General features: G+C 39.7%; 2 protein-coding genes across 3 annotated transcripts; both read right to left on the bottom strand.

The window, feature by feature from the left end:
* Positions 1 to 1,212: 1,212 nt before the first annotated feature.
* LOC136711191 (1-phosphatidylinositol 4,5-bisphosphate phosphodiesterase delta-4) lies at positions 1,213 to 13,017 on the bottom strand. Of its 2 annotated transcripts, none has more exons than XM_066687257.1 (16): positions 12,866 to 13,017; positions 10,507 to 10,557; positions 10,137 to 10,346; positions 9,735 to 9,963; positions 9,359 to 9,488; positions 8,685 to 8,916; positions 8,221 to 8,422; positions 7,910 to 8,054; positions 7,361 to 7,513; positions 6,159 to 6,326; positions 4,476 to 4,632; positions 4,231 to 4,347; positions 3,697 to 3,875; positions 3,469 to 3,601; positions 2,991 to 3,140; positions 1,213 to 2,689 (listed from the first exon to the last, which is right to left on the bottom strand). In XM_066687257.1, the coding sequence occupies exons 2-16, from the start codon at positions 10,544 to 10,546 to the stop codon at positions 2,598 to 2,600; spliced, it is 2,337 nt and encodes a 778-aa protein (XP_066543354.1). In that variant the 5' UTR covers positions 10,547 to 10,557; positions 12,866 to 13,017; the 3' UTR covers positions 1,213 to 2,597. The 2 variants fall into 2 exon arrangements, with proteins under 2 accessions (XP_066543354.1, XP_066543355.1); XM_066687258.1 differs by having other exon boundaries at positions 10,188 to 10,346.
* Positions 13,018 to 17,712: 4,695 nt separating this feature from the next.
* On the bottom strand, positions 17,713 to 24,539 carry cnot9 (CCR4-NOT transcription complex subunit 9). The gene is made up of 8 exons (XM_066687856.1): positions 24,313 to 24,539; positions 23,428 to 23,607; positions 22,930 to 23,045; positions 22,474 to 22,583; positions 21,958 to 22,067; positions 21,553 to 21,651; positions 21,092 to 21,183; positions 17,713 to 20,557 (listed from the first exon to the last, which is right to left on the bottom strand). The coding sequence occupies exons 1-8, from the start codon at positions 24,328 to 24,330 to the stop codon at positions 20,389 to 20,391; spliced, it is 894 nt and encodes a 297-aa protein (XP_066543953.1). The 5' UTR covers positions 24,331 to 24,539; the 3' UTR covers positions 17,713 to 20,388.
* Positions 24,540 to 25,039: the final 500 nt, after the last annotated feature.

Raw genomic sequence — 25,039 nt, 5'->3', positions numbered from 1 at the left:
AGCCAAACTCAGCTAACAAGGTGAGGTTGCTGAAGACAGTTTACTGTCAAAAGTCAAACACCATGGCAAGACTGAGCACAGCAACAAGACACAAGGTAGTTATACTGCATCAGCAAGGTCTCTCCCAGGCAGACATTTCAAGGCAGACAGTGGTTTCCAGATGTGCTGTCCAAGCTCTTTTGAAGAAGCACAAAGAAACGGGCAACGTTGAGGACCGTAGGCGCAGTGTTCGGCCAAGGAAACTTACTGCAGATGAAAGACACATCATGCTTACTTCCCTTCGCAATCGGAAGATGTCCAGCAGTGCCATCAGCTCAGAATTGGCAGAAAACAATGGTACACCTGGTACACCTATCTGCTGTCCGGAGAAGTCTGGTCCGATGTGGCAACAATGCCAAGCGACTCAACTATGCACGAAAACACAGGAACTGAGGTGCAGAAAAATGGCAGCAGGTGCTCTGGACTGATTTCAAATTTGAAATATTTGTCTGTAGCAGAAGGCAGTTTGTTTGCCGAAGGGCTGGAGAGCGGTGCACGAATGAGTGTCTGCAGGCAACAGTGAAGCATGGCGGAGGTTCCTTGCAAGTTTGGGGCTGCATTTCTGCAAATGGAGTTGGGGATTTGGTCAGAATTAATGGTCTCCTCAATGCTGAGAAGTACAGGCAGATACTTATCCATCATGCAGTACCATCAGGGAGGCATCTGATTGGCCCCAAATTTATTCTGCAGCATGACAACGACCCCAAACATACAGAGAAAGTCATTAAGAACTATCTGCAGCATAAAGAAGAACAAGAAGTCCTGGAAGTGATGGTATGTCCCCCACAGAGCCCTGATCTCAACATCATCCAGTCTGTCTGGGATTACATGAAGAGAGAGACGCAACTGAGGCTGCCTAAACCCACAGAAGAACTGTGTTTAGTTCTCCAAGATGTTTGGGCCAACCTACCTGCCGAGTTCCTTCAAAAACTGTGTGCAAGTGTACCTAGAGGAATTTATGCTGTTTTGAAGGCAAGGGGTGGTCACACTAAATATTGATTTGATGTAGATTTTTCTTCTGTTCACTCACTTTGCATTTTGTTTATTGATAAGTATAATCTATTAACATCTATTTTTGAAATCTTACTTTACAGCATTTTTCCACACCTAAAACATTTGCACAGTACTGTACATATATAGCCTATGTAAATAAAATGTGTAAAACAGTAATAATAGCGTCAAATAGGTTGGTTGCCTTTATTAACATATCATGAGCAATAAATATCTTATAAGAGCAAAATAAAAATATAAAAAATATAATACGAATAACTCCAGCAGCAAATCTGTACATTTTGTTACAAAACAATGCAGTAAGAATGTATGTTTAAGCTCATACAGGTTAGAATATTATATAAAGGACATTGGACTGCAATAATAACTTAATTCAGCTATACTTGATTTATACATGAAAGGCATATTGTTGCTATATGAAACGGAGTGTAACATGCATATATATGTGTAAGGCTGTGTGTAATGTCATGCTGAACCTATCCAAACTGAAATAACAGCAAGTTTAGGATTATAGATTTAATATTTAATTTGAATACTATATTGCAACATAACCTTACTGGTGGGTCAATGGTGTCCATGACTCCATTCTTATAGATTTATCTGTGATTTTATGAGGTGATATTGCAGTGTCCAATAATTGTTCAGATTGTTTCTTCCAGCTTATAGTTAGAAAACATGCCATATAAACCTGCCTCAAATGACAAACTCCCTGAAAGTATTGCACTGATGAAGTGGTATATTAACTCAAAAAGTATTTTATGGCAGATGAATTGGTGTGGATATTGATTTCAGTCCTGGCTTTTACAGATATCGTTTCCTTCAGTGTGGCACACTAGGTAATGCTTCTTTAGCTTTCCTAAATCTATGATCATATTCAGTAAAAATACCCTGTAGCTTAGAAAGAACTGAACTTGACTATCTACTTTCGTATACTGTCAGAAATATACAATTAATTTCAATATTTTCTTGCAAGGCAGTGCTCAGGTCTTGTGCAAGAACACAGCAGTGCATTTGATGTTAGTCCTTTTTGCAACATGCCTGCTGTGAAGACAACCTTGCACTCCCAACACAGGAGCAGTGACCGTAACTGTTTACATACCATTGGTTTCCTATAATTTTCCAACGCCCGTTGTTTTTTATATATATTTTAGAAGCAAAGTAAGAGTATTGCACCCTAAATGCAAGTGAATTGAGGTTTCAAACTCGTGGATGATTTTATATGCAGTTTCCCATTCAGCATGCGAGATCCACTTCAGAGGGAGTTGGTTTCATCTATATCATCTTTTCCCCCAATGTATCCTCCCACAGCTTAAGGAATTCTTTCAGTTTTCTTTCTTCGGTAAATCCAGATCTCGGGAGCCCCATTTCAGACCAACAGACTTTAAGAAAATGCCTTAAGGTGGGGAGGTGGAGGATCCAGGTATATTTTTCCTCTTACAATGCCACGGTGTAGCTGTGTAGCAATATATGCACACATAAGTTGTGTTCAGGAATACGGAAGCCATGGTCTTGCGGTCTCCGTGCCGTAACTGTATTTTGCAAAGGTGTCATGCGATGTCAGTAATCCTGATGTGCACGAAGAGGGAGGAGGGAGGAATGCTGGTTCCATCCTTAGACAAGAGATGGATGTGGCGGTAACCTACAAATGCAAAAAGAAAGAGTGGATTTGCAATTAGTTAATGTCTAACATACCGATTTTCACATACTTCTCACAAAATAGTGCATCCGTACTTGTAAAAGAATAGATTTTAAAAACAGATATGTGTGAAGTTATGGGTCTTGACCACCTTAAGCCATTTTGTTCCTCATGTAAACTGGTGCACATTTAGTTTGATTATTTGTTCTTCAACCAAGATTAATATATTTTAGTGGGTCATTTCAAGCTGTTTAAAACAAGAAAAGCGTGAAGTCACCAGCGGGATGGAGAGGATTTTACTTACCTTGCTGTATACACATGAATGGTAAGGTATACTGGCCTACAAAGTCATTCTTAGACGTCTTGTCGTAATCCTCCACGACAAAGCGCACCAGAGCCAACTCAGGAACATGCACCCTGAACTGTAGGGTCTCGTTCCACACCGGGTTAAACCCTGCACAGGATAACAGGTTGTACAATGCTGATAAATACCCTAGAGTTCCTAAAAAATACAAAGAAAATACCTCTGCCCTATTGTTGTGGTTATATACCACTTACAGTTTTACATGGGGGAAACTAAATCTCTCTCTATATATAACAATAGATTGGTTTTGATATGAGCCAATTGTGAATGAGAATATACTGTGAAAGATAAACCACATACAGAAATAATCCTTCAGGGTTTATTATTATTATTTGTATTATTATTATCAAGTATGTGCATGACTTATGGTGGAATTATTTTTTCTATAATACCTATAGTCTGATTGATGGGCCCTCACCATTGTTGTCAATATACTTGGTCTCCTGTTTGGCCTGATCCAGTGGCGCACCATGGATCTCCACTCTCACCAGTGGGTCAACGATGGAGCCCTCTTTCATATTCACCTTTGGGAGTTGTTGTCCACTGATCACCTGACAAGAACGCACATACACAGACAAAACAGTCAGCAAACATGGGTGAGATTCCTTGGATAACTGGTACTTGTCGCATGTTGTCACCTTTGTACCTGTATAGAAAGTCTTAGGGGTCTGTAGCCATCTCTGTCATGAGGGTTCTCTGGATCAAACCTCTCCTCACTGCTTCTCATGAACGTGGGCTTCAGTATATAGCCACAGCGGCCATTCTGGCTGAATAGTCCATCGTTGAGGTCCATTTCCACCCCAGCTGTCTGGAAGTTCAGTGCAACTGGAATAACAGAGGTACACGGCAGAATGAGACCACACAGGAGGCCAGCTCTCCCCACCGACACCACTCCCTAAATCTGCAAAATGGAAATAAACCCTGAAACGCCACATAATCTGATCCATTAAACACTGTCTCCATTTGTCTTTTTAGCTCTAAATCAAGACATACAGTATAAATGCAGTGACCCGACTAACAATTTGAACGTCTGTATTTCCAGTACTTGTGCAGGTTCATTTTACCATTGTAATCATTCTATTGCTGATTGATTTTGCCTTTGTATTGTGCTGTGCAGTTCCAAATCTGCTTTTACAGCACGTGAAGACATGCCTTTGACTGTGAATTCACCCGCCCTTACCTATTTGGCAACCCACATTCCACATCTCCTGTGGATTAAAGTTGGAGGAGTCTGTCCTCAGGCCACTGGGGTAAACCCGTGTCAGCTGCCTAGAATTGTGCTGCACAAAGTCCACTCCTGGGGGAAGCAAACACACACCATCATTGATGTTTCAGATTAGAGGAGCATTCAACTCTTTTCGATTTCATTTGATTTGATTGGGAAGTGGAAGTATCATTAGTGGCATGTTTTGGCTCCCGGCTCACCTGCATCCCGTATGTGCTTGCGTGCCTTTGACTCAGTGAAGGAGGAAATCTCGTAGAACTTGGAGTGCGCCCGGGAGTGTTTGAAGCTGCTGAAGTGCACACTCTTGCAGTACACCACGCAGTCGGAGAGCTCTTTGGACAGTCGCTGCTTAGATTTCTGCAGCAGAGGAGTGTAAAATGAGAGAATTCACAAAACAGGAAGCCGAACACCATAGGACTCACTTGTATCATAAACTAGGTCATAAACAGAACATGCAATACGGGAGAAAGACATTAGAGACATTTTTCCACAAGGGGTATACTAATTCCGATTTGATCCTTTAAGACTATATCTTAAAAGGTCTGTGTTGTGCTTCATTAAAGTCAAAGATAACTTGTCATTCCAATGTTGATCCCACTGAGATAGCTGGGATCAGGGCAGCCTGTTAAACCCGGTGGTTTGTGTTGGCGAGGGCTCTGAGTCGTGGGCACGTCTCCAGACTAATTAACAATGCTAACAGGGCTTCCAGGAGACACCTGCCCTTTCGTGAAAGTTAATCCCCCACCTGCCCAAAACAGACAGGGACTCCTATCTGCTGTCTGTAGGCAGACAGCCATCTGCAGACCTGTCAATCACATGCCAGCCATACACTGATTAGCTGACTACAGGAATCCTCTCTGTGTGATTTTAACGTGGGTGGTGTGAGCAGCCCGGCAGTGTAAGTACATTTAAGCTTTCTGTTCCATATTTATTTTAATATTTACAACACAAATCTCCAGCTCCTTGTTCTTGATGAATCAACATACCAACAACTTAAATTTAAAAAAAAAATTATTATTATAATAGAGTTGCACATTGTTAACAGCATGTATTGATATCGTAGGACATGTTTTTAGCAGGAATTCTTCCATTAATCATTGGTCCTTTAGTAGCACCCCCAGAGGACACATGTATTATAATCAGACAAGGAGTTACACAGTCTGTCCCCATTAAGGCGATCCCTTATAGCAATCTCAATGGTTCCAACACCAAGGGATTAAGTGTCCTTTACTGAGGGGGCCCCCCACCCCCCAGTGCAATAGCACTGCAATGGGAAAACTGCAAGAACAGCCTGGTATGATTAGCTTTCCCTAACCTCATTCTTTTTTCACATGCTGGAAGGAGATACTGCTCTCAGGCACCTGAGGTCTGGGCCCAATGTGCCGCATGTATCTTTTATGAGCCATGTGTAACTTTTACGTAATTCAATTCCCATTGTCAGCAAGGCCGATATCTGTGATTTGGGCCCTGAATGGGTCCCAGCCTCAGTCTGTAACTCAGGACTATTCTCTTGGGCAGCTGGAAGAGGGCAGTTTATTTTCGAAAGGTAAGTTAAGGACAGACGTCATGATTCTTGCTAAAATCGTGAAAAAAATAGAGTGCACCCTTGGCATTTCAAGTCAGCATCTTTTACAAGAAGTGGGCATTAAAGTAAGTGGATGGTATATAAAAAGGAGAAATCATGTGGGTTCTGGTGTGAATCCTTTCTAAATAAAAACAGGTTGTACTCTCCCTTTAATAAATTAACTTTGATCTGATGTAGTTGTCCGTGACACTATGGAAAACATAAAAAACAACAATAGCCGCCTGTTCCAGAACACTCAAATCAGTGTGCTAAATAACTTAATAATATTAAAAATAATAGTCCAGAATCAGCTCTTCACCTTGCCTTTCCTGCGCAGCGTGTCATTGCGGAGGTGGTCCTCGTCGATGTCCGCGGCCTCGTCCTCATCGCTCACCTCCCCGGTGAAGTGCTCCTCGGCCACCCCGTTCACGCTCTCCTCCAGGCTGCCCATCTTTTTCCCTTTCAGTAGCACCTTCCCCTTCAGCTCCTGACGTGCAGAGGCCAGAGGATTACGCAACATATATGTGTCCCGCCGTGCTATCAAATGAACTTTGTTCCTGCATCGATTACAGTTGTCCCAGAATCTGTTCTCAGATCAACGGATCAATTTTGATTCCCTGTAAATGCTTCAGTCCTCGCCTGTTTTCTGTAGAGAGGTACTGGCGTATGTGCCTTGTATCTATGTCAGAATAGAGTAGTTTTATTAAACTCTTGAAATTGTTAATCCGATTCAACCTTAATCAATCTTTTAGATTGTTATTATCACAATTGTATAAAGAGAATATATTTACAGATATTAAACTGTGTGAATACCTTACAGCGACAAAACTATTTTCTTATTTATCATTTAAATTTATGTATATTGATATCTGTGATGGAAAACAAATGTTACAGTTGTTATAATAAGAGACTGAATTAGGAAAACATTATCCGTCCCATAAAATCTCATTGCGGAGGGTGGACTGTTAACATCATCTCTAAAACTGCTATGATCATGATGTTGAGTGGAATTCACAGCATAATGTTCTCTTTAATAATTCAAAGAGCTTGCGTCACCTACAGCTCATATAGCTCCTGCACTGAGGGCTTTCTACACAGGCAGGAAAAGGACAGAGTGCAAGGTTTAAAGAGGCAGTTCATAAAAAGTGACATCTTGCAAATTATTATTTTAACATTGTTATTTATAATAATAATATTAGTAGAAGTAGTAGTAATAGTAATAGTAGTAGTAGGCTGTATTCATTTGGCTGACACCTTTATCTAAGTCAGCAAATGATGACCCATGCCAAGAGAGATCACAATGAAACCGAAGAAGCAGCAGTTGAAAGTATAGTTGGCTTCTCAAGAAACAACACAGCGACACATTTAGTGACTCTCACTTTTACCTCAACAGATATGACTTTCTTGTTGTATGTCATTAAAACTGAATGAATTGTCTAAAAAGCTATTGTGATGCCCTAACATGGGTTTTGAGTGCCGAAAAGTGGCAGAGATTATTTTACAAAGGTGTCCTTTCCTTACCTCAGGAGAAGGTAGCCTATTGGGAATGGTGCCATCCAGGATGGTTTTCAGCAGCTTGTCACCCAGAATTTCATTGAGGTGTTGGGCCATGACTCTCTGTTGCTCAACATTGCAGTGGTTTTCAATGGACAGGATGACCGGGTACTCCGATACCTGGAGGGGGAGGGGAGGGGTATTAATAATTAAAGGCGAAGTATTATCACGGGAGAAAGACAACACCGTCCATCCACCAGTGGGTTCCATTCAGGCAGACAGCCATGCGGGGTCTGGGGGCAATATCGCATTGCAGACAGTGACACACACTCGGCGAAGCACCACAACACACACGTGAGATTCCTGTGTGCATAGAGGCTGTGCATTGTTATGTTTTTGTTTTTCAGTGAGAAAGACTAGACAATTTGAAAAAAGTTCAAGTCACCAGATATCAATTGAGATTTAGTACGGCCTACACAAACGTTCACAGCAGTACATTTCGGGACACGTCTTATCCTGGAAACACATTTAAAACTGTGGAGCTGTTTCATGCATCTGGACCATATTTGAACTCACCTTGAAGGCATAGTTGCTAAGAGCGAGGATGACATCCTTGAAGAAGATTTTGGAGGTGAGGGTGTGTCCATGGTACACGATGGGCTCTCCATTTGGGCCATCCCAACAGTCCACCTCCACACAGCGGCAACCCCTCTTCAAGGCGCTGGGGAGAAGGGCGGGGGAGAGAATGGCACGTCACACTGCTGCAGCTGACAGAGACATTACAAAGAAGCACCTAGTCATGGGAAATAACAATGATGTACTAAATTGTTGAGCTATCACTCCCTAGCTTGACAGTGTGAAGCACCACTATTAGCAATACTTCCTACCGGATGTAGCCCTCAACACTGCTGTGCCCTCGGAGCTGGTCCTCTATCAGGTATGTGTTGTGGGAGGAGGAGATAAAGTAGTGGCAAAGGGGTTGGCTCATGTCCTGGTAGATCCCTTCGTACTGGGGGTTGAAGATGGAGCCCTCAGGAGAGCACAGGTACATGAGTAACCCATCGATGGACATGGCATGGAGCATCTTGGCTGTATACGACAAAAAGCACCGCCTCTTTAGCTCTAAATTTAAAACAGTTCCACCCAACCAGCTCATTTGTATTTCTCAATTCATGTAGAACAAAAGAGTTCAATGTTCTGTTCAATGTTCTATTATTATTGTGTAGCATTACCATTTGTAGACAGTGCTAAGGTATTTGTGAGCTTGGATCCTGGTGATTTTACAGTAATCCATACCCTAACCAGACAGATGAGTGATTCACAGTGATTAAAACAGTGCTGCAGTTGGTACCAGTGTCCGAGGGCTCATAGTGCTGGATGAGCTCCATAGCTTGACGCCGGCTGTGATCTCCCTCGAGCTGCTCCTCCCGCAGGAACTCCTCCAGGTCACACAGGCTCAGCTTCTGCCCATCGGTCGAGTACTCCTGGAACACCTGCAGCACGTCTGCCCTCTGCGTCAGCATCTTGTAGAACAACACAAACTCGTCGTCCTCCAGTGTGCCCGACTGGGACTTGTCAGCCATCTAAGGACAGCAGACAGAGTGCAAACAGAGGGAGACAAGAGGGACTTAATGGACCAGTCCATGGATTTTCTTCATCTACAATGTGACTGAACAAAATTCAACAGGAAATAATCGCTTTTGTTTCTCACATCAAACTGAACTTCCTGGGTTTTTTCATATTTCCTACAGAGGATAAAAACTAAGAAGTGGGGGAGTGTCACATAAATCTGTCATTGTGCGTATCAAGGAGTTTACAAGAGCAGATTCAATGTTTCTGTCTATTTTTTACCATTAGGTGTTTATCTTTTAATAAGAGGTTGGGAACATGATGCTAAAGTTTCATGAATGTGGCACAAGGAGTTTTGTTCTAAGGAAAGAAAGCATGTTTACTGTTGCCACTCTGACCTGTCTTGATTTGTAATCCCTTGAGGGTTAAACATCTAAAAAGGCTTCATTGTCCTACCTTAAATAGGCGAAGTGCGTGGTGCTCATTCATGTCCACATTCATCATCTTCAGCAGGTCCCGCACCTCCTTAAAGTTCATACAGCCATCTCTGTTTTTATCTGCCTTCTGGAACCAGTCGCAGATCCACCTGGGAAGCAGCTTAAGGAAAAAACATGCAACATTGCTGTCAGCCCCAAGCAGTCGGGATTACCTGATTTAATTCCACCTTTAAAATGACAGCTCTTCATCCACCTTTTCTGACTGTCATGAAGACTATTACTGTACAGGCCTTCCATAGATTTATGGTATTCCCATGTAGATACAAACAGGTCTTTTGTCATCTCACGTGTGTGTTGTAGACTATCCCTTTAGTGTATTAGATTGTAAAGGATACTGGTCCAGTTTCTCCCTTTGGCCCATGTTCTCCAGGTTCTCTATCAGTTTCCGCATGCCTTTGATCCAGGACTGGGCCTCTTCTGCCGAATCAGCCACCAGGTCCAGGTTGCCACGGCGCCCGCGAAACACCAGGGTGAAGCAGCGGTCAGGGGGGAACTCGTCTGCAATGCTCTGCAGGACCTCGGACTCGTGGCCCTCCCGCACAGCTTCCACGTCACTCACAGAGACTGGGGGAGAGACGGCGAGAGCAGCTAAAGACAGCGTGTTGACTTATACAGAATATAAATCAAATAGAAGTCTGGAGGCATTCAGCCTAGCTACCCGGCTAATCTTATTGCCTATTAAAAAACAATGAATCACTGGAGTGTGTCACATTAAACGAGCTGGAACTACACCGTACAGCCATGGGAACCCCGATATGTAGGAGGGCTCATCAGCAGTCGGCACTCACAGGTGGAGTGGTTGTTCCCGGTCTTCTTTGACTTGTACCAGATGGTCATGCAGTCCTCTTGCAGTTTGAAGTAGCGCTGCTTCTTCCAGGTGCGAGACTTAATCTTCCTCATCACCGTCCCCACCAGCATGGACTGCAAGTTATCATCCCCCTGGATACCTGGAGAGGAGCGGCGGTCACACTGAAGACTGGCATTTGTTTTTTCTATTTACAAATACAGATCTGCTGTATCCTGAAACTGTATTAGTCACAGCCATGTTTATAAAGACCTACCTATACACACAGAGGGTTAAGAAATTAATTATATTGATCCACTTACGCAGGCTGCATCGGGATGACGCCATCTGTTGCTGTGTCATGCTTCTGGCATCTACACATACATAGAAACACAAGCACATCATTCAACTTCATATTTATAAGGATGCTTTTGTACATTCATTTACCAAAATAGAACATACTGCAAAGAATATACAATGTTCAAAATAACTTAAGGCTAATAATAGTTATTTATAATAATAATTACTATAATAAAATAGCCACCTGCTACCATGCTTGGGGGACAGATAATGAACAGGGTCGACAAAGATTAATGAAGAGAGGATGGATGGTCAAAGGGGGGTCAGAGACAGAATCAGAGAGAGATGCGTCCTGACGCAGTATTTGTCCTCTGTACACTGGCCTCTGTTCTGGGCCCACTGTGGTCAGCAGCATTCCTCTAAGACAGAGAATGGAGGCACTGTGTAAGCAGAGTACATTTCCTGCCGTGCCCTGTCAGCACCCTTATTGTCCAGCTCCAGACCTCGGCGCTAATGTAGCAATAACAAAGGCAGTGCTCAATGGCGAGGGTGTGTTCATCCCTCCCCTGAGAGGGCTGTCCGTGGGGTTGACCCTCCGTTGGCTGCATTGCACCAGCCTTGTGGAATGCACCCTGCCAAAGGAAATACAAAGCCACTCTGGTGCTTTTTTGCTTTGTTATTTTGCCCCTGCATTTAAGTGCATATTGTCTCTCTTTGCCTGAAAGTATGAGTGAACATGAACCAAAAGCAAAAGGCCCACTCTCTGCAGCCTGTAGATTATAACAATCAACACATTCAAAAAATCGTGTTAGGCAGTTTAAAAGAAAAAGGCTACAATGGCACCTATGACATGTTTCCGACTCCATTGATCTGACATGATTTTAATTCAAATGTGTTCACTTCTTCTTATATTTCAGTCTAGAGAGAATAACATTAGAGGAGATCCTTGTCTTTTTATTATTTTAGCCTTTTTTAATTTATATTTTTATAGTCATTTACACTCTCCAGCAAACAGTATATGAAAAAGGCTGGTCAAAGTCATTATCAGTTACTAAACAAATCTTTACAAGACTTCAGGTTACAAGAATTAAATGAATTGCATTCAAACTTCTGTATGCGGGTCCGCGCTGTCAGTGTGCTGCAGTCAGACTGCTGTTGTGTTGCTGCTGTGCACTGTGATAGCCTAGGCCAGATTGCTCACTATGCAGTGATAGTGCTGCTCGTGTTGGCTGACATCATGTCTGCAGAGAGAGCAGTTTAATCTTCCTGACAGGAAATGAGCTATTGACCGTTCACGTGCCTGGCTAACTGTGGTTTTGCAAGTCCTGTAAATGACCCCCCTCCCTCTAAACTCCCTCACAAAGCATGGGAAATGGCATGATTTATGCTCACATACCAGGTGTGTACTTTATATATCTTGTGTCATTTATGTATTTGGTCAAAAAGAGAAATGTCCATCGACTTTAAATCCATATCCCACCAGTTCAATTCAATCTACATTAAAAGAGGCATTAAAACATCTAATTTACAGTGAAGCACCAGGTCTATACTCAATGAAGATTTATTTATGTAAGTTTTTGTGTGCTACCATTACCTTCCATTATGAAATGCATTATCCTTGTAAAATGGACAATCTATTAATTAAGTGTTGGATTGCTGAGCAAAATACTGCCATCATTTTTTAACCTTACACACTTAAAAAGGAAAAGATGCAAGTTTAGAATTCAATTTACTACCAGCAGATGTGTCTGGGCACTGTGGGAATAACATAACAAACTGGAGAAAATTAATTCAATTTAGTATTAGTATGTGACTGGGTGTGGCTGAATTTTCAATTCATAACAGACTGAGCCCTTGTTTTTTAAATTTTGAGCATAAAATAAAATGTTCAGTGTTTTCAAAACATCAGATCATATACTATTGTGCACAATACTCTGCTAGCTGTTTTTTTAACTAAATGTTACTTTCTTCAGAGCTGTGTTTAATTATTTAATTGACCTTTTAACTATTATGTAATTTTGGTGGGTCTCTTGGGTGCTAGGTCAATTAGCACTGAATTTCACAGAAATGCCTAGTAAATAAAAAGGGTATTTCACAAATACTCAAAGTCCTATTATCTGCATACATACCACTTATGAAACCAGTAATAATAATAATTTTAATATTAATAATAATGATGATAATTATTTATTTGTATCAATATATACATGTCAGGTCAGTCTCTAATGTTTAATGTTAAATATCCTTACTTTGACATATATTTTGAAAGACCCTTAATAGTAATAATAATAATAATAATCACAATAATAAATGAAGAAGAATTGCCTTTATACTTGTTCAAACACCAGATATGAAAGAATGGGAAGCCAGGAGGACACTTACCAGACTGAAGCACATCGCTGGTGGTAGGCCCTGTGGCTGGGCTGTCCTTGTGCGGCTCTATAGACTGTGCGCTCCCTGGGCTCGCTGGCCCAGCCTCAGCCCCTGCCTGCCAGCCTCCTTGCTGCTCTGCATGTTCGGACTGAAGGACAACCAATCCTCCTGAGTCAACACCACTAGCAGAGTACTACGCCCTCTCCCTCCCTCCCTCTCCATCATACTATTTCACTCTCTCTCTCCCTCCCTCTCTCTCTCTCTCTCTCTCTCTCTCTCACTCAGTTACCCTGCTTCTCTCTCGGTCAGACTCCTCACTCTGCCTCTCTGCTGTCCTCTCTCCTCTCCAGTTTTTCTTTTCTTTTCTTCAAGCTCCATTTTTTTCATATACCTAGTTGAGAGTTGCTTACCATGAATTGGGGTATTTCAAATACAACTTAGTACATTCATTCATGTCCATTTTTGAACAGCAGGAGAAATCTAGAAATACAATAATTTGACATGTTTCTTTATTTTCCCACTTAGGTTTGAGGGGATCTGTGAACTATATCTCTCGCTGAGTTCCTCGTTCTGTCCTTCCAGTCTTTGACAGTAAATACAAGTTGACGCCTCAAGTTGACCTTTACAATTATTGACAAATTATGTGAATGTAATACTTCTCCGAGCCTGGGCAAATTCGGTGTGTGTCGTTGCATTTGTTTTGTTTTGTTCTTAACTAATGAAGTTGATACAGGTGAAGGAATGCTGAGGTTTATATTATTTTAAATGTATTGTTACAATGCTGTAGATTGGAGTTTTAATGTATTCTCTGTTAGTATGCTATTTAGGTAACTTTTTACGTATTAAAATTGTCAGCTGAGCAAATTGCATATTTAAAAGGATAAAAAAGGGAGATTAACCTTAAAAACCACATTAATCGTTTATGTAAATATAGCGTTTTTTTAATTGTTCTCAATGAGTTTAGTAACTTAAAACTAAATTGACTAATTAGCATCGAGGTTAGCATCGAGGATAGCATCAAAAGGCTGAAGCAGAATGTTACTTCATTGTTTCTTTCAGTTTGCTACCTGCCTCTCAGGTGGGCAGTTGAGAGTTCAAAGCCTTACTGACGCATTATATTTTACTGGCCTTCCTCCAGCTCCGGCCTGCTACAATGGGCTGCTACCAAACTATAGTACTGCGTGCCTCTGTGCACTTTGTGACAGTCCCATCTTAAATTACAATGCCACTGTAATGAAACATTTATCACTCCAGTTAACCGGCTGGTGCAGTATTATAAAAAAAAAGAAAAAACAGAGTGGGAGAGGAAAATGGAAGCATTAAACTAATTAAAAAGGCCCGTAGGTTTGGCTGGGTGCCTTGCCTCGCATACACCACTTCCCATTCCATTAGAAGCAAGCACAGCTGGCCACAACGAGGGTTGTTTGCGAACTTTTTATTTATTTTTATTTTTTCATGTTAGGAGTTTTCCCCCTCTGTTCTCTCCTCGGGTTTCTCCATGTTAATAATGCAAGGCTTCGGCTCAGATTCCCAGCTCACCTTTCAGCTCAGAGAGGCCTTGACTGACCTAGGATCTCTCCTCTCTGTCCACCCATGGTCCACTTGGACTTCCTCCACTACTGAGAAACCACTTTCAGCCCCCCCCCCCCCCCCACACACACACACAAGCATCTTGTTTCTGTTAGTGCAAGTCCCGTTCATGTTCTTCAGTGAAACAAAAGATGAAAATGACAATAGGTTGGCCAGCTAAACTAGTTTCAGAGAATGGAAGGATTGTTACATCAGAGTTAGTGTTGATTATTATATTATAAAATTGGTAACATGGTTTAATGCTCAAATTTAAAGTGCTTGTAAAATTGCTTTCATCTATATGATTTCACAAAACTGTCCAGCTGATGAAAAGTTGGAAAAGCTGTGGAAAACAATATTGTGTATGATGACATACATATTGACTGGTCTTCTTTTTAATGGGTTTCTCGGCAGCTGAGAAATGCAGTTCATTAACAATTCCTTCTTCCTGGCAGGTCCTCCACCACACAACCACTCATAGAAAGCCACACAGACACATCTCTGCAGTGACCACACCACCAAGAACCAAGAAAACTAAGTTAAATGAAGTTTTCAGAAAGTACTTGTAACTTAGTAATTTACTCTCGTCTGCACTTATCAGCTTTTACAATCTAGGATGTAAAACCTCATATATTGTTTACTGTTTACTGTATATCTGGTATACAGTAAATTGGAGTTTGTAAAATGTATTATGCCTTGAAATGCACTGTATTATTGCACTTTGTAGTGCTCTTATATGTTGTAAGTCACCCTGGACAAATAAATAATAATAATAATAATAATAATAATAATAATAATAATAATAAACAGCAGTGTAATTTATCCTTAGGTCTTGAAAGCACTGCTATAGGAAAGCAAGTGGTATTGATCTATCTTCTTTAATAAGGTTAGAGACTCAGGAGGATATATACACAGAATAAAGGCAACTGAACAGAATTTATTTGGGGAAAAAAACTATGAACAAAACTACTTCCGTATTATTATTATTATTATTATTATTATTATTATTATTATTATTATTAATTATTGTTATCATCATTATTATTATTATTATTAATATGTAACATTGATTTGTCACTTGGAGATATAATTACAACTATTAATTACGTTGAGAGCGGAAGTCTAATAATTCTGGAAATGCATTTTCTTTACTTTTTTTTTGTTTCTTTCACCCAGACTTCAGTAACATTTGAATAACATGACAAGCATCATACACACTATTTATGCAATAGAGCCTGTTGATGCTGGCTGTAATATCTCATAGATGACCAAAGCTGGAGTTATGCGTCCCGAGCTGAAAACGAGGACATTACCAAGAGTCAAGGTCATCTATCAAACGCTAGAGCCTGCATTGAGAGGGCTCTATTGCTATTAGAAAATTATTTATGTGTTTATCTTTTAATTTAATAAACTTAAAAACCTATATTTAGCTTGATATTGTGATATTTTGTCCAGTAATGAAGACATGTTTGATCATCAATTTCTTCAAGTGTTCAAAATACATCTATTTAAAATGTGGTCAGTGTTGAGGAGAGTATCCTCAGGTGCTACTATAACGAATGTAGTTGGACAATTAAATTGTATTATTTTCTGTATCTTATTTCTATATTATTGTTTCATGTTGTTATAGTTTTCATTGTTTCAGTTTTGTCTATGAAGCAATCATTTGTTTGTATTTACCCCTTCGTGGGAACTACTTTAATTATTAGTTTTCATGCAAGAATGCTACAGAAATCTACCAAAGTTATGTCACCTTGCCTCCCCCTCAAGGTTAATAATTTATTGGATTGTATACAAAACAATTGTCTTCAAGTCACTCACTGTTTCTTGAATATAGGCCTACAGCTATTGTCTTTTGAATACCTGATCAACAACTGTATCAGTATGCATGGGGTAAATTGAACTCATACAGCTGGATTGAGCTGGATTTGCTGTAACCTAGTGTCTATCCAAAGTGGGTCTATGGGGCTTTCCTCACTTCAACCTGTATTTATGTTCTGTATAATAAACTTTACTTCTTCATGGGTGTATCCTGAGATTAACTGAAACCACTACAATTTGGTGACGAGGATGGGATATTGACCAGCCAGAGGACTGAGCAAAGGGGCAACCAATTCATCTGTCTCTGGAGGACCACCTTCCATAGGATAGGATACAGAGGATTGGTGGGGAGTTTGTCAATATATTATTATATATATTAATATATCCTTGTATTACCTCCTAGCGTCAATCATTCTCTGACGGTGGGAAAAGACATGGATCGATTATCTACTACTTTGCCTGGTGTTGGAGCAGAGAGCCATCAATCTGCCCAGTGACGACCACCCGCCCCATCATACACGCTGCACAGAGCATTTCAAACCCAGAGCACATTCACGTTATAGATCTATAGAACATAATGTGGCAAATGTTCTATGTGGACTCCTCACTTTCTCCATCCAAACAATGTGGGGAAGCAATACAAAATCAAACAGAATGTTAGGGTATATTGTCAAAAGTGTAGAATTGAGAACAAGGGCAGTGATGTTCAGACTGTACAATGCACTAGTTAGACCTCATCTGGATACTGTGGACAGTTCTGGGCTCCACACTTCAAGAAAGATATCGCTGCTCTAGAGGCAGTTCAGAGGAGAGCAACCAGACTTATTCCAGGTCTGAAGGGAATGTCCTACTGAGAGACTGAGGGAACTGAACCTTTTCACCCTGGAACAGAGGAGACTACGTGGACACTTGACTCAAGTCTTCAAAATCATGAAAGGCATCGACCACATCAAACCAGAGGAGCTTTTCCAGATCAGCAGGGACACACGCACCCGTGGGACACAAATGGAAATTGGGATTCAAGGCATTCAAGACGAAAAACAGGAGACACTTCTTCACGCAGAGTTTTCACAATCTGGAACAAACTCCCCAGCAATGTGGTAAAAGCTGAAAATTTGGGAACATTTAATATCAGACTGGATAGGATCCTCGGATCACTTTGTTATTAATGGACACCAAATGAGCATGATGGGTCGTATGGCCTCCTCTCATTTGTTCTTATGATTAGTGAAAACACTCTCATCAGGTATTAAATCGAGGCAGAGAAAGTGCTGATGTTAAGCTTGTCATTTTCATTTAACCAAAAACACTACATTTCCTTAGTTTTCTTTTTGCTTTTGAAATACAGAACAAAATAAATAATTTGCCCACAAAATGAATAAATGATTAACAAAAAATGAGCTGTCTGCAAAGCTATTTGAAAAAGCTGGCAACAAAAAATAAGTTATTGAGAAGAAATATACAGATTTGCTTTTTCAAAAATGCTTTTTATTTCTGCAGTTTAAACATCAGCAGGTAAATGGCTAAAACTCTCTAAGGTAAGGAAAATCATTTTGCACTATTAGAACCTTTTAGTTTGGCATTGTTTAATGCATTTCAAGATTTGTAAATAATGAAAATTGACTTCTAAACCCAAACCTGATATTTTTAGGCTCCACACACCTCTCAATATTCACATTCAATAAAAAGAAAAATGTTTCACTTAGAATGTTTGGTGTTTCCAAAACAGGTTTACCAGAAGTCAGTCCCTTTATCAAAGTGCAGTCCTTTAACCTCCGTAAATCCCACCAATTCCACTTCAGGTATTGCCAAAGGCTCAAGAACAAATTAGGCACAATACAGAACAATCTTATGTAAACTTTCTACATTATTTTAAATATTGTCTCAAAATAGAGGTGTAACCATTACCATTTTTTAAATCATTCTTTTGGAATGTAGGAAACATAGACTTATTTTCACAAGTTACAACCTTCTAAAGTAAGAGCTGCTTTATCAAGTGCTTGTGAAGATGTTCTCATTGTGTGTCAGGTAATGAAGCTGGATGTGACTGAAAAGTGTGTTATCACAAGTACTTTTCCCCCAAAACAGAAGTATTGCCCATGCAGTTATGAATCTTTCCCATTGCTGCTAACCTTGCTGAATTAACTTAAAAAAGGTGAGCTTCTAAATATGAGTCCCTTGATGCATTTTATTCTAATTATTTTTGCCCACTTAGAAACAAAAAACATTCAAGCCATAAGTTTGAAGTTGATATAAACAATCAGCTCACATGCTTCAAAGTTACAGCATTCTGACTGCTGTTTCCAAGGTATGTCTTTCAGATCTGAGTTTTTAGAAAATACTTTTTGGTTTGTTTAAAGAAAAAAGAAAAATCCTGCTTACAAAAAAAATGGATCGGAGTCACAATGATGCACTGGATTACGTTGCAAGTTACAAAAACATATGATGAGCATAAACTGAACAGTATAAATGTGGCAATTATCAAAAGGACAAAGGGGAATTGAATGATTTATTTCACCTTAACACTACCTGATTGAATAAATGGCTTTTCACTAATGAAAATAAAGGATGTTCCAAGCATAGGTAGTGCAAAATCACAAAGAAAACCAGAATTTAGAGGGCTTCCTCTCCACTCCGAAAATACCCAGGAATCCAAGAACATCCTATTTGGTTTATTTCTCATGTGATCACACATGTATATGGATTGTGCCCATGGAGAACAATTAAACAAAATGACACTGGCAAAATATGAAACAAAACATCCAATTCACATATCCAAATGACTGCCAGCCTTAAGCAACCATGTGAAATTCATACACCATCAAAAAATAAAGCAGTGATGAAACAAAATGACTCCAGTCAGTTCTGCCTTGCAAAGGTGGCATTACATTTTGTATTTCAATGTCAATTTTTGAACCACCCTTCTTTTACAATGGTATAGTGTAATACGAAGAATATTAGGCTCTTCCATGTATATAGAGGTAATGCATTGCTCAGAATAAGAGGACTGACTGGAGCAGGTTAAGAGATTAAGCAGTTGTGCATCTCCTCAAAATGCACAGGTAAATTTGCAATAAAAATGTAATGGAGAAGATAGAGCTACACTGAGCACAAGTAGAAGATGCATTTTTCAGATGCAAAAAAATAATAAAAGTGATGTGTAAGAGACTGCTTACCTACCAAGATATTATCCATACCCTATCAATTTGACTTTTGAAACCTTGTATAGGCTCCAGGGATGACCAGGGATCATTATGAAAATATATCCGCAGAATTGTAGTGAATAATACATGATGGGTATATTTAGAGTACAGACATACTTCTGAAATTATTCCAGGCTACTTATTTATTGAATGAGTAAAATGTATGTCATCGCACCACAAAAGAGCAGAAATACAGTAACATGGCAGTTATTTGCATATCCTAATGGCCTTTTTGTAGAATGACCCAAGTATTAAACAAATCGTATTCAACTGGCTAAAGCCAAATTATAAAAACCCAGTGCAGTGAAAATATCGAAACCTTTTATAATCCGTCGAAGTAAGGGGATCACTGGCTTCACTAGCATCAAATCTTCAGGGTGTATCTTTAGATGACCATGAAGTTACCAAGAACAGTTCACTTTAACAAGCAGTACCATAAAGTTGTTTATACCATAGTTCCTTTTATACAAGTTATTGCATTTTCAAGGTGGTGCTTTATTGGATGCAGTAGTCCATCTGCACTACAGTACTTAGCTCATTTACAGTAGACAAAGAGACTGAGAAGAAGGTGTAGTTCTCAAAATGCAGAGCAGAGAGTAGAGACTCTTCCTGAAGACTCCACATTAGCCTTACTGGAAACAGACAAGACTGGAGAAAAGCAATAAAGCATGGCGAGAGTGACATCACCAGTCAACCAAAGCTCAAACAAGTGCTTGCCTTAGGAGCTTGGGACAATGTAAGAAGTTGAAGAGCACCGTTTATTACTGTCTTAGCAAGATCACCAAGAAATGTCAACAGGTCTCCAGAGGACCAACTTTTGCTCAGCTGCCATAAGTGGTCACAGCTGTCCCCATGTCCGATGGTAACAAGGGTCACGCACAGCTCTGTGGGTACCGAGTGCTGGCACGTCTCCAGCGTGTCTCGGGGGCTGGGGGAGGTTTATTGTGGAGGCAGGGGGATGCCCCGCGGGTCTGTGACTTGGCCCTCCTGCAGATTCTTCACCAGCTGAGCCAGCCAGCGCTTGGTTGTGGTGTCGTCTTTCAGGACCTGAGCAAAGGTGGTGTCCTTGAGCTGGTCTGGCAGGCACTGGCGGAGGGCTTCTCTGGCCCTGGATGAAGACAGTCAAAAAACAAGGCTTAGAAATGCAATAGAGAAAAGGGGAACTAAAGAGCATTAAGCACAAAGCCTGAGCCAGCTACAATACAGGCATTTACTGCAAGCAGGCTTTTACAATGATATAATTTGGACATCTAATAATATACAAATAATAACTAACAAAAAAAAAGTGTTAACGCACATACTTGTGCAAAGAAAATATGGCTAGGCTTAATTTTGTATACCATTTATAACATGAAGGCCAGCATGCTTGCATAGCTTAAGATGTAAATTCTTACAGGCGTTCAATATTTTTATTTCATCCAAATTGCTCTGCTATATAAATGTTTATAGAATCTCTGAGATATCTAATAAAAAAGCCCACTTTATATTGTTATTAAAGCTTCCTCCAGACTGTGAATTGTATGCATTGTGAGTCAATAGCTCCTCCTAGGGGGTATTCAGGTTTAATGCATTGGAGAAAAGTTTTCAAACATCATCTTGTCTTTACCACTTTGAAAACCGAAGAAAAGTGTCCTTGAAATACCTGGGATTGTCAGAAAGGCGGAGATAACAGCGTACAACATGCTTCAGTAGTCGAGCAGAGGGTTCTTTCGATAGCTGCAGGACCATTTTCCCCTTTAGAAAAGGAAAAATTGGAAATACCTCATATTAGATTTGGTATCCATCACGGTATTCATGCAAAATAAATCATAATCATTATGATAACTATAAACCAGGTTTGCAAATTAGAACATCAGCATAGTTACATAATGAAAGATCAGATTACAACAAGTCAGCATAATTTGATGTGACTCTTTAATAAACACACAATTAAAAAATAATTAAACATTTAGATTGGAAGGCACTGATAAATAAAAACTAAATAAAATTGAGAAATGGACAACATTTGATGAAAGACTTTCAATTACAAAAAGGAGAAATTGTGAAATTTGCAACTATTACATTACATCAATGTTTTTCTTTGAAGTATAGTCGTTTACTTACAAGGATCATGGCAACGTGAGAAAATCGTTCATATGTCTGACATATATATGCCAGCCCTGTGTCATCCAGGAGGATTTTCTGTAGTATAAAAGTAGCAACCTGTTGTAAAAGAAAACAAATACAAATGTAGATCACATCACAACCAGGGGAAAATAAATCTGACTGAAAATGCAAATCAAGAATTACCAAAAATCAAACATACATTATGATTTTTTCTTCTTCATCCACATTTCAAAGGAGATTATTTTAAAAGGAAAGCCAGGCAGGCATTTTAAATGAATTAAATAAAACCAAACATAAGCAATACATCTATTCTGTTAATAGTCTGATCCTTCACAATTTCCCAGAAACACATGACAGTTTGCATTTAAACTCCTTTAGTGGAGGCACAGATGTGCTTCTCACCGTTTTAGAAAGCTCACTACCAGACTCCATGATGCGCAGACACAAGGGAATGATCTCTGTGGTGAGCAAAAAGTTGATCACTTCTTGTTCATCCGTCTTCACCAGGGCTCCTACAGACAAGCAGACCATTGGAAATCATGAATAAACAAGAGCACAATCCTAAAACCAAAGGCATAATATTTTCCAAATAACCAACCTCTCTCTTTAATACAACTTCCAATATCTTATATTTAAAATACATAATTACTTATATTTTTACATAATATTGCAATTCACATGTTTTGATTCACCAAGTTTAGAAAATATTTACAGACATTAAACATATATCCCATTCCACATTCCCCCCACTAATCAACCGATTTCACAGTTTTGTTTCGCAAGGTGGCATCTAGAGAACAATGACTACTGCTACTCATAACTAAACAAATAAACTAAAACAAATAAGAAACTACAGATCTGAATACAACGCTAAGCCCACCCCACCCCGGAACGGAATGAATGAATGAAGAATCTTACCTATGACTCCTAAGCTAGTGAGTCGAAGGTACTCGAAGGGGCGTGTTTTACTAACAGTGTGCAGAAAGGGATAGAGGAACAATGGGATGTGTGCAGCCAGAAAAGCAGACCTGAGAAAAAAAGAAAGAAAAAAGATCTCATTAGCAGGACCTGAGGCAATACCTTCCACTGAACAGAAGAGCTTAGCCTTGCTTCCACACATACAAATTACACTTTAAAACCGAGACTCATTGTCCCTCGAATGCACACATTTTAAACAAGGACAGCACTTTAACTTTTTTATCAAGAAACAGAACTGCAAGATGTGTTTTTGACTTTAAAGAAGTCACCACATTAAATACATGTATTATTTTTCCGGCATCAGTGTACTCCAGAGCAATATAGTGTTTTTAAAGGCTAGTTTTTACATATCCTACCTAATTTATATTACTATTACTAGACATCAAAAAAAGGTACCTTGTCTCCGGATGAGAGGCAACACATTGTAGAAGTGCTAGGGCATTGCACACTCTGTTAGACTGGTGTGCTGTAAGGGTTGGTGGATTGATAGAAGGGTATATGTTGACAATTTCCTGCAAGTTAAAAGTTAAGATGTTAATCTTAGAAAGCCATTGAAATCAAAATGAATGTGTGTGTGTGTGTGTGTGCGTGTGTGTCCACCAACATTGAAGACAGAACCTTAATAACATTTTATAACCAAATCTTCCAACAATACAGTTTTGATATAATACCAACGAGAGAGAAGAAAATATTGTTTCCATTACATTAGACTACTGATTAACTACCTGATATGGAACTTTACATCATTACATTTACATTATCATTTACATCAGTTTCCTGTTTTGTTGGAAATGGTATGTAGTGGATACAACTACTGAAAACCTAAAATTCAACAATCCCAATGCTCTACAGACAGCTGCTCAGTATTCAAACACAGTGTGGTGCAATAGATACCTGCAGAAGGGCAGCTATGGTGCCACAGGAGTGCCAAAGCATGGGCGCCAGGTCTGGCACAGACTCGCGTTTCTTACTGAGCTCCAGCAAGGCATTCTCCCGGGTCTCTGGGCTCGACAGCTCATTGATCCACTGGTAGATCTTCTCCCTATCCACTTGCGCCAGCGCTGTGGTTACAGCCTGCAGGGACACAATGAGGGCTGCGTAAGGGAAGAGAACTACCCACAAACATTAGGATCTGTGATTTAAAAGCATGTTGCTATTAAACATGAAAATAGCAGGACTGCCCAGGAATGTATAGGACTGATTATTAACCTCACCACAATGACTTCTCATGTTGGATTTTAGCAAGCATGTCCCCTGAGAAGGTTCAGTATAAAATAATGTAGGATATAATCAGCTGTTTGTTCTACTGTCAGAAACAATGTACCTAAAATGTCAACATCTGCAGGAAATGGGTGGCAAAAAAAGGTAAGTACAAAAGTAACACTATATAATAACAAAATAAGCCAATCAATTTTAATGCATCACAAAATGTAAACTATAAGTAGAAAAGGTAAACTGACACACAAAAGCGTGCGTCCTGGGGCTTAATGGCATCAGGATGGCAATCGTGTCATTCTCAAACCGCAGCTGTGTGCATGCTCGGTACCCTGCGTCCTGCACAATAGTGTTCAACTGTACACACATTCATTTGATGCTAGTATATAACAATTATTATGCACATTCAATATTAATAACAATTTAACAAACTTCGGGGGATAATGAAAACACTCTGCAGTGTAACTGGGGCAGTCTAACCGCTTTAGTTGGGCTACGCTATTATTTTTATAATGAAGAGGCCTGAAAAACACGCAAGAACAGTATTTTAAAACACAATCTTACCGCCCCTGTAGCCAGCATTCTCTGAAGCGCCTGGATATGGTCTCCGGAAGGCTGTTGGGTCCCTATTTTAATTCAGTTTTGATTGTTTTTTTTATATAATAAAAAAATGCTCTGTTTCGAAAACAGAGAGAGGCGTCCAGTGAGCGCCGGAAACGTGACCTCTGACCCCTCACCCCGCGCACATTTCCCCACAGTAAACCGCGATTAGCCTGGTGTGTATTTCTTAATGTTTTTCATACATTTATGGAAACACATAATACGTGCATTCCGTGCATTTTAGTAAATAATTAAATCAATTACGATACACTTTAGTTGTATAGTTTGACCTTTGAACTTTAGCTCGACAATATTTGAATTTCTTATTTTTTTGTATTTTTCAGATTCAGATATTAGAAGGTCATTTTTTGTATTAAATCAATGCAAATATATTGTTTATTTAATTTGTTTCTAACAATATAACAAATTCTATATACATCCGTTGTGTTACCGTAAGTATTAGAATACACGATCATAAAATGTTACGTTTGACCTCCTTAGCGCGGTTATAGGAATAATGAGGAGTAGGCTTGTACTTAAAGATAATACATATTATAGCTTCTCCGTTATTAGATAGATACGGGAGTTGCCATGTTTTTATTTGTTAATTTTGTTTGTTTTACAAATACATGCTGCGTATTTCCCCGCAAGTTACCATACACGTACCTATCTCAAAAAGGTACGTTATTTC

This window comes from Amia ocellicauda, chromosome 16 (assembly GCF_036373705.1).
Source record: "Amia ocellicauda isolate fAmiCal2 chromosome 16, fAmiCal2.hap1, whole genome shotgun sequence".
Taxonomy (NCBI): Eukaryota; Metazoa; Chordata; class Actinopteri; order Amiiformes; family Amiidae; genus Amia; species Amia ocellicauda.
This window is presented reverse-complemented; position numbering and strand designations above follow the sequence as displayed.

Bases quoted from the DNA above. Each gene is read 5' to 3' on its own strand.
- LOC136711191 (XM_066687257.1), bottom strand. From the start codon at position 10,546: ATGACACAGCAACAGATGGCGTCATCCCGATGCAGCCTGC. The intron at 9,964-10,136 runs GTACGGTGTAGT...TCTCTCCCCCAG, and splicing joins ATATCGGGGTTCCCATGGCT to TCTCTGTGAGTGACGTGGAA. The intron at 3,141-3,468 runs GTGAGGGCCCAT...TATCCTGTGCAG, and splicing joins CAAGTATATTGACAACAATG to GGTTTAACCCGGTGTGGAAC.
- cnot9 (XM_066687856.1), bottom strand. The intron at 22,068-22,473 runs GTAAGATTCTTC...GCTTGTCTGTAG, and splicing joins CACTAGCTTAGGAGTCATAG to GAGCCCTGGTGAAGACGGAT. The intron at 20,558-21,091 runs GTATTTCAAGGA...GTCTTCATCCAG, and splicing joins CGCCTTTCTGACAATCCCAG to GGCCAGAGAAGCCCTCCGCC.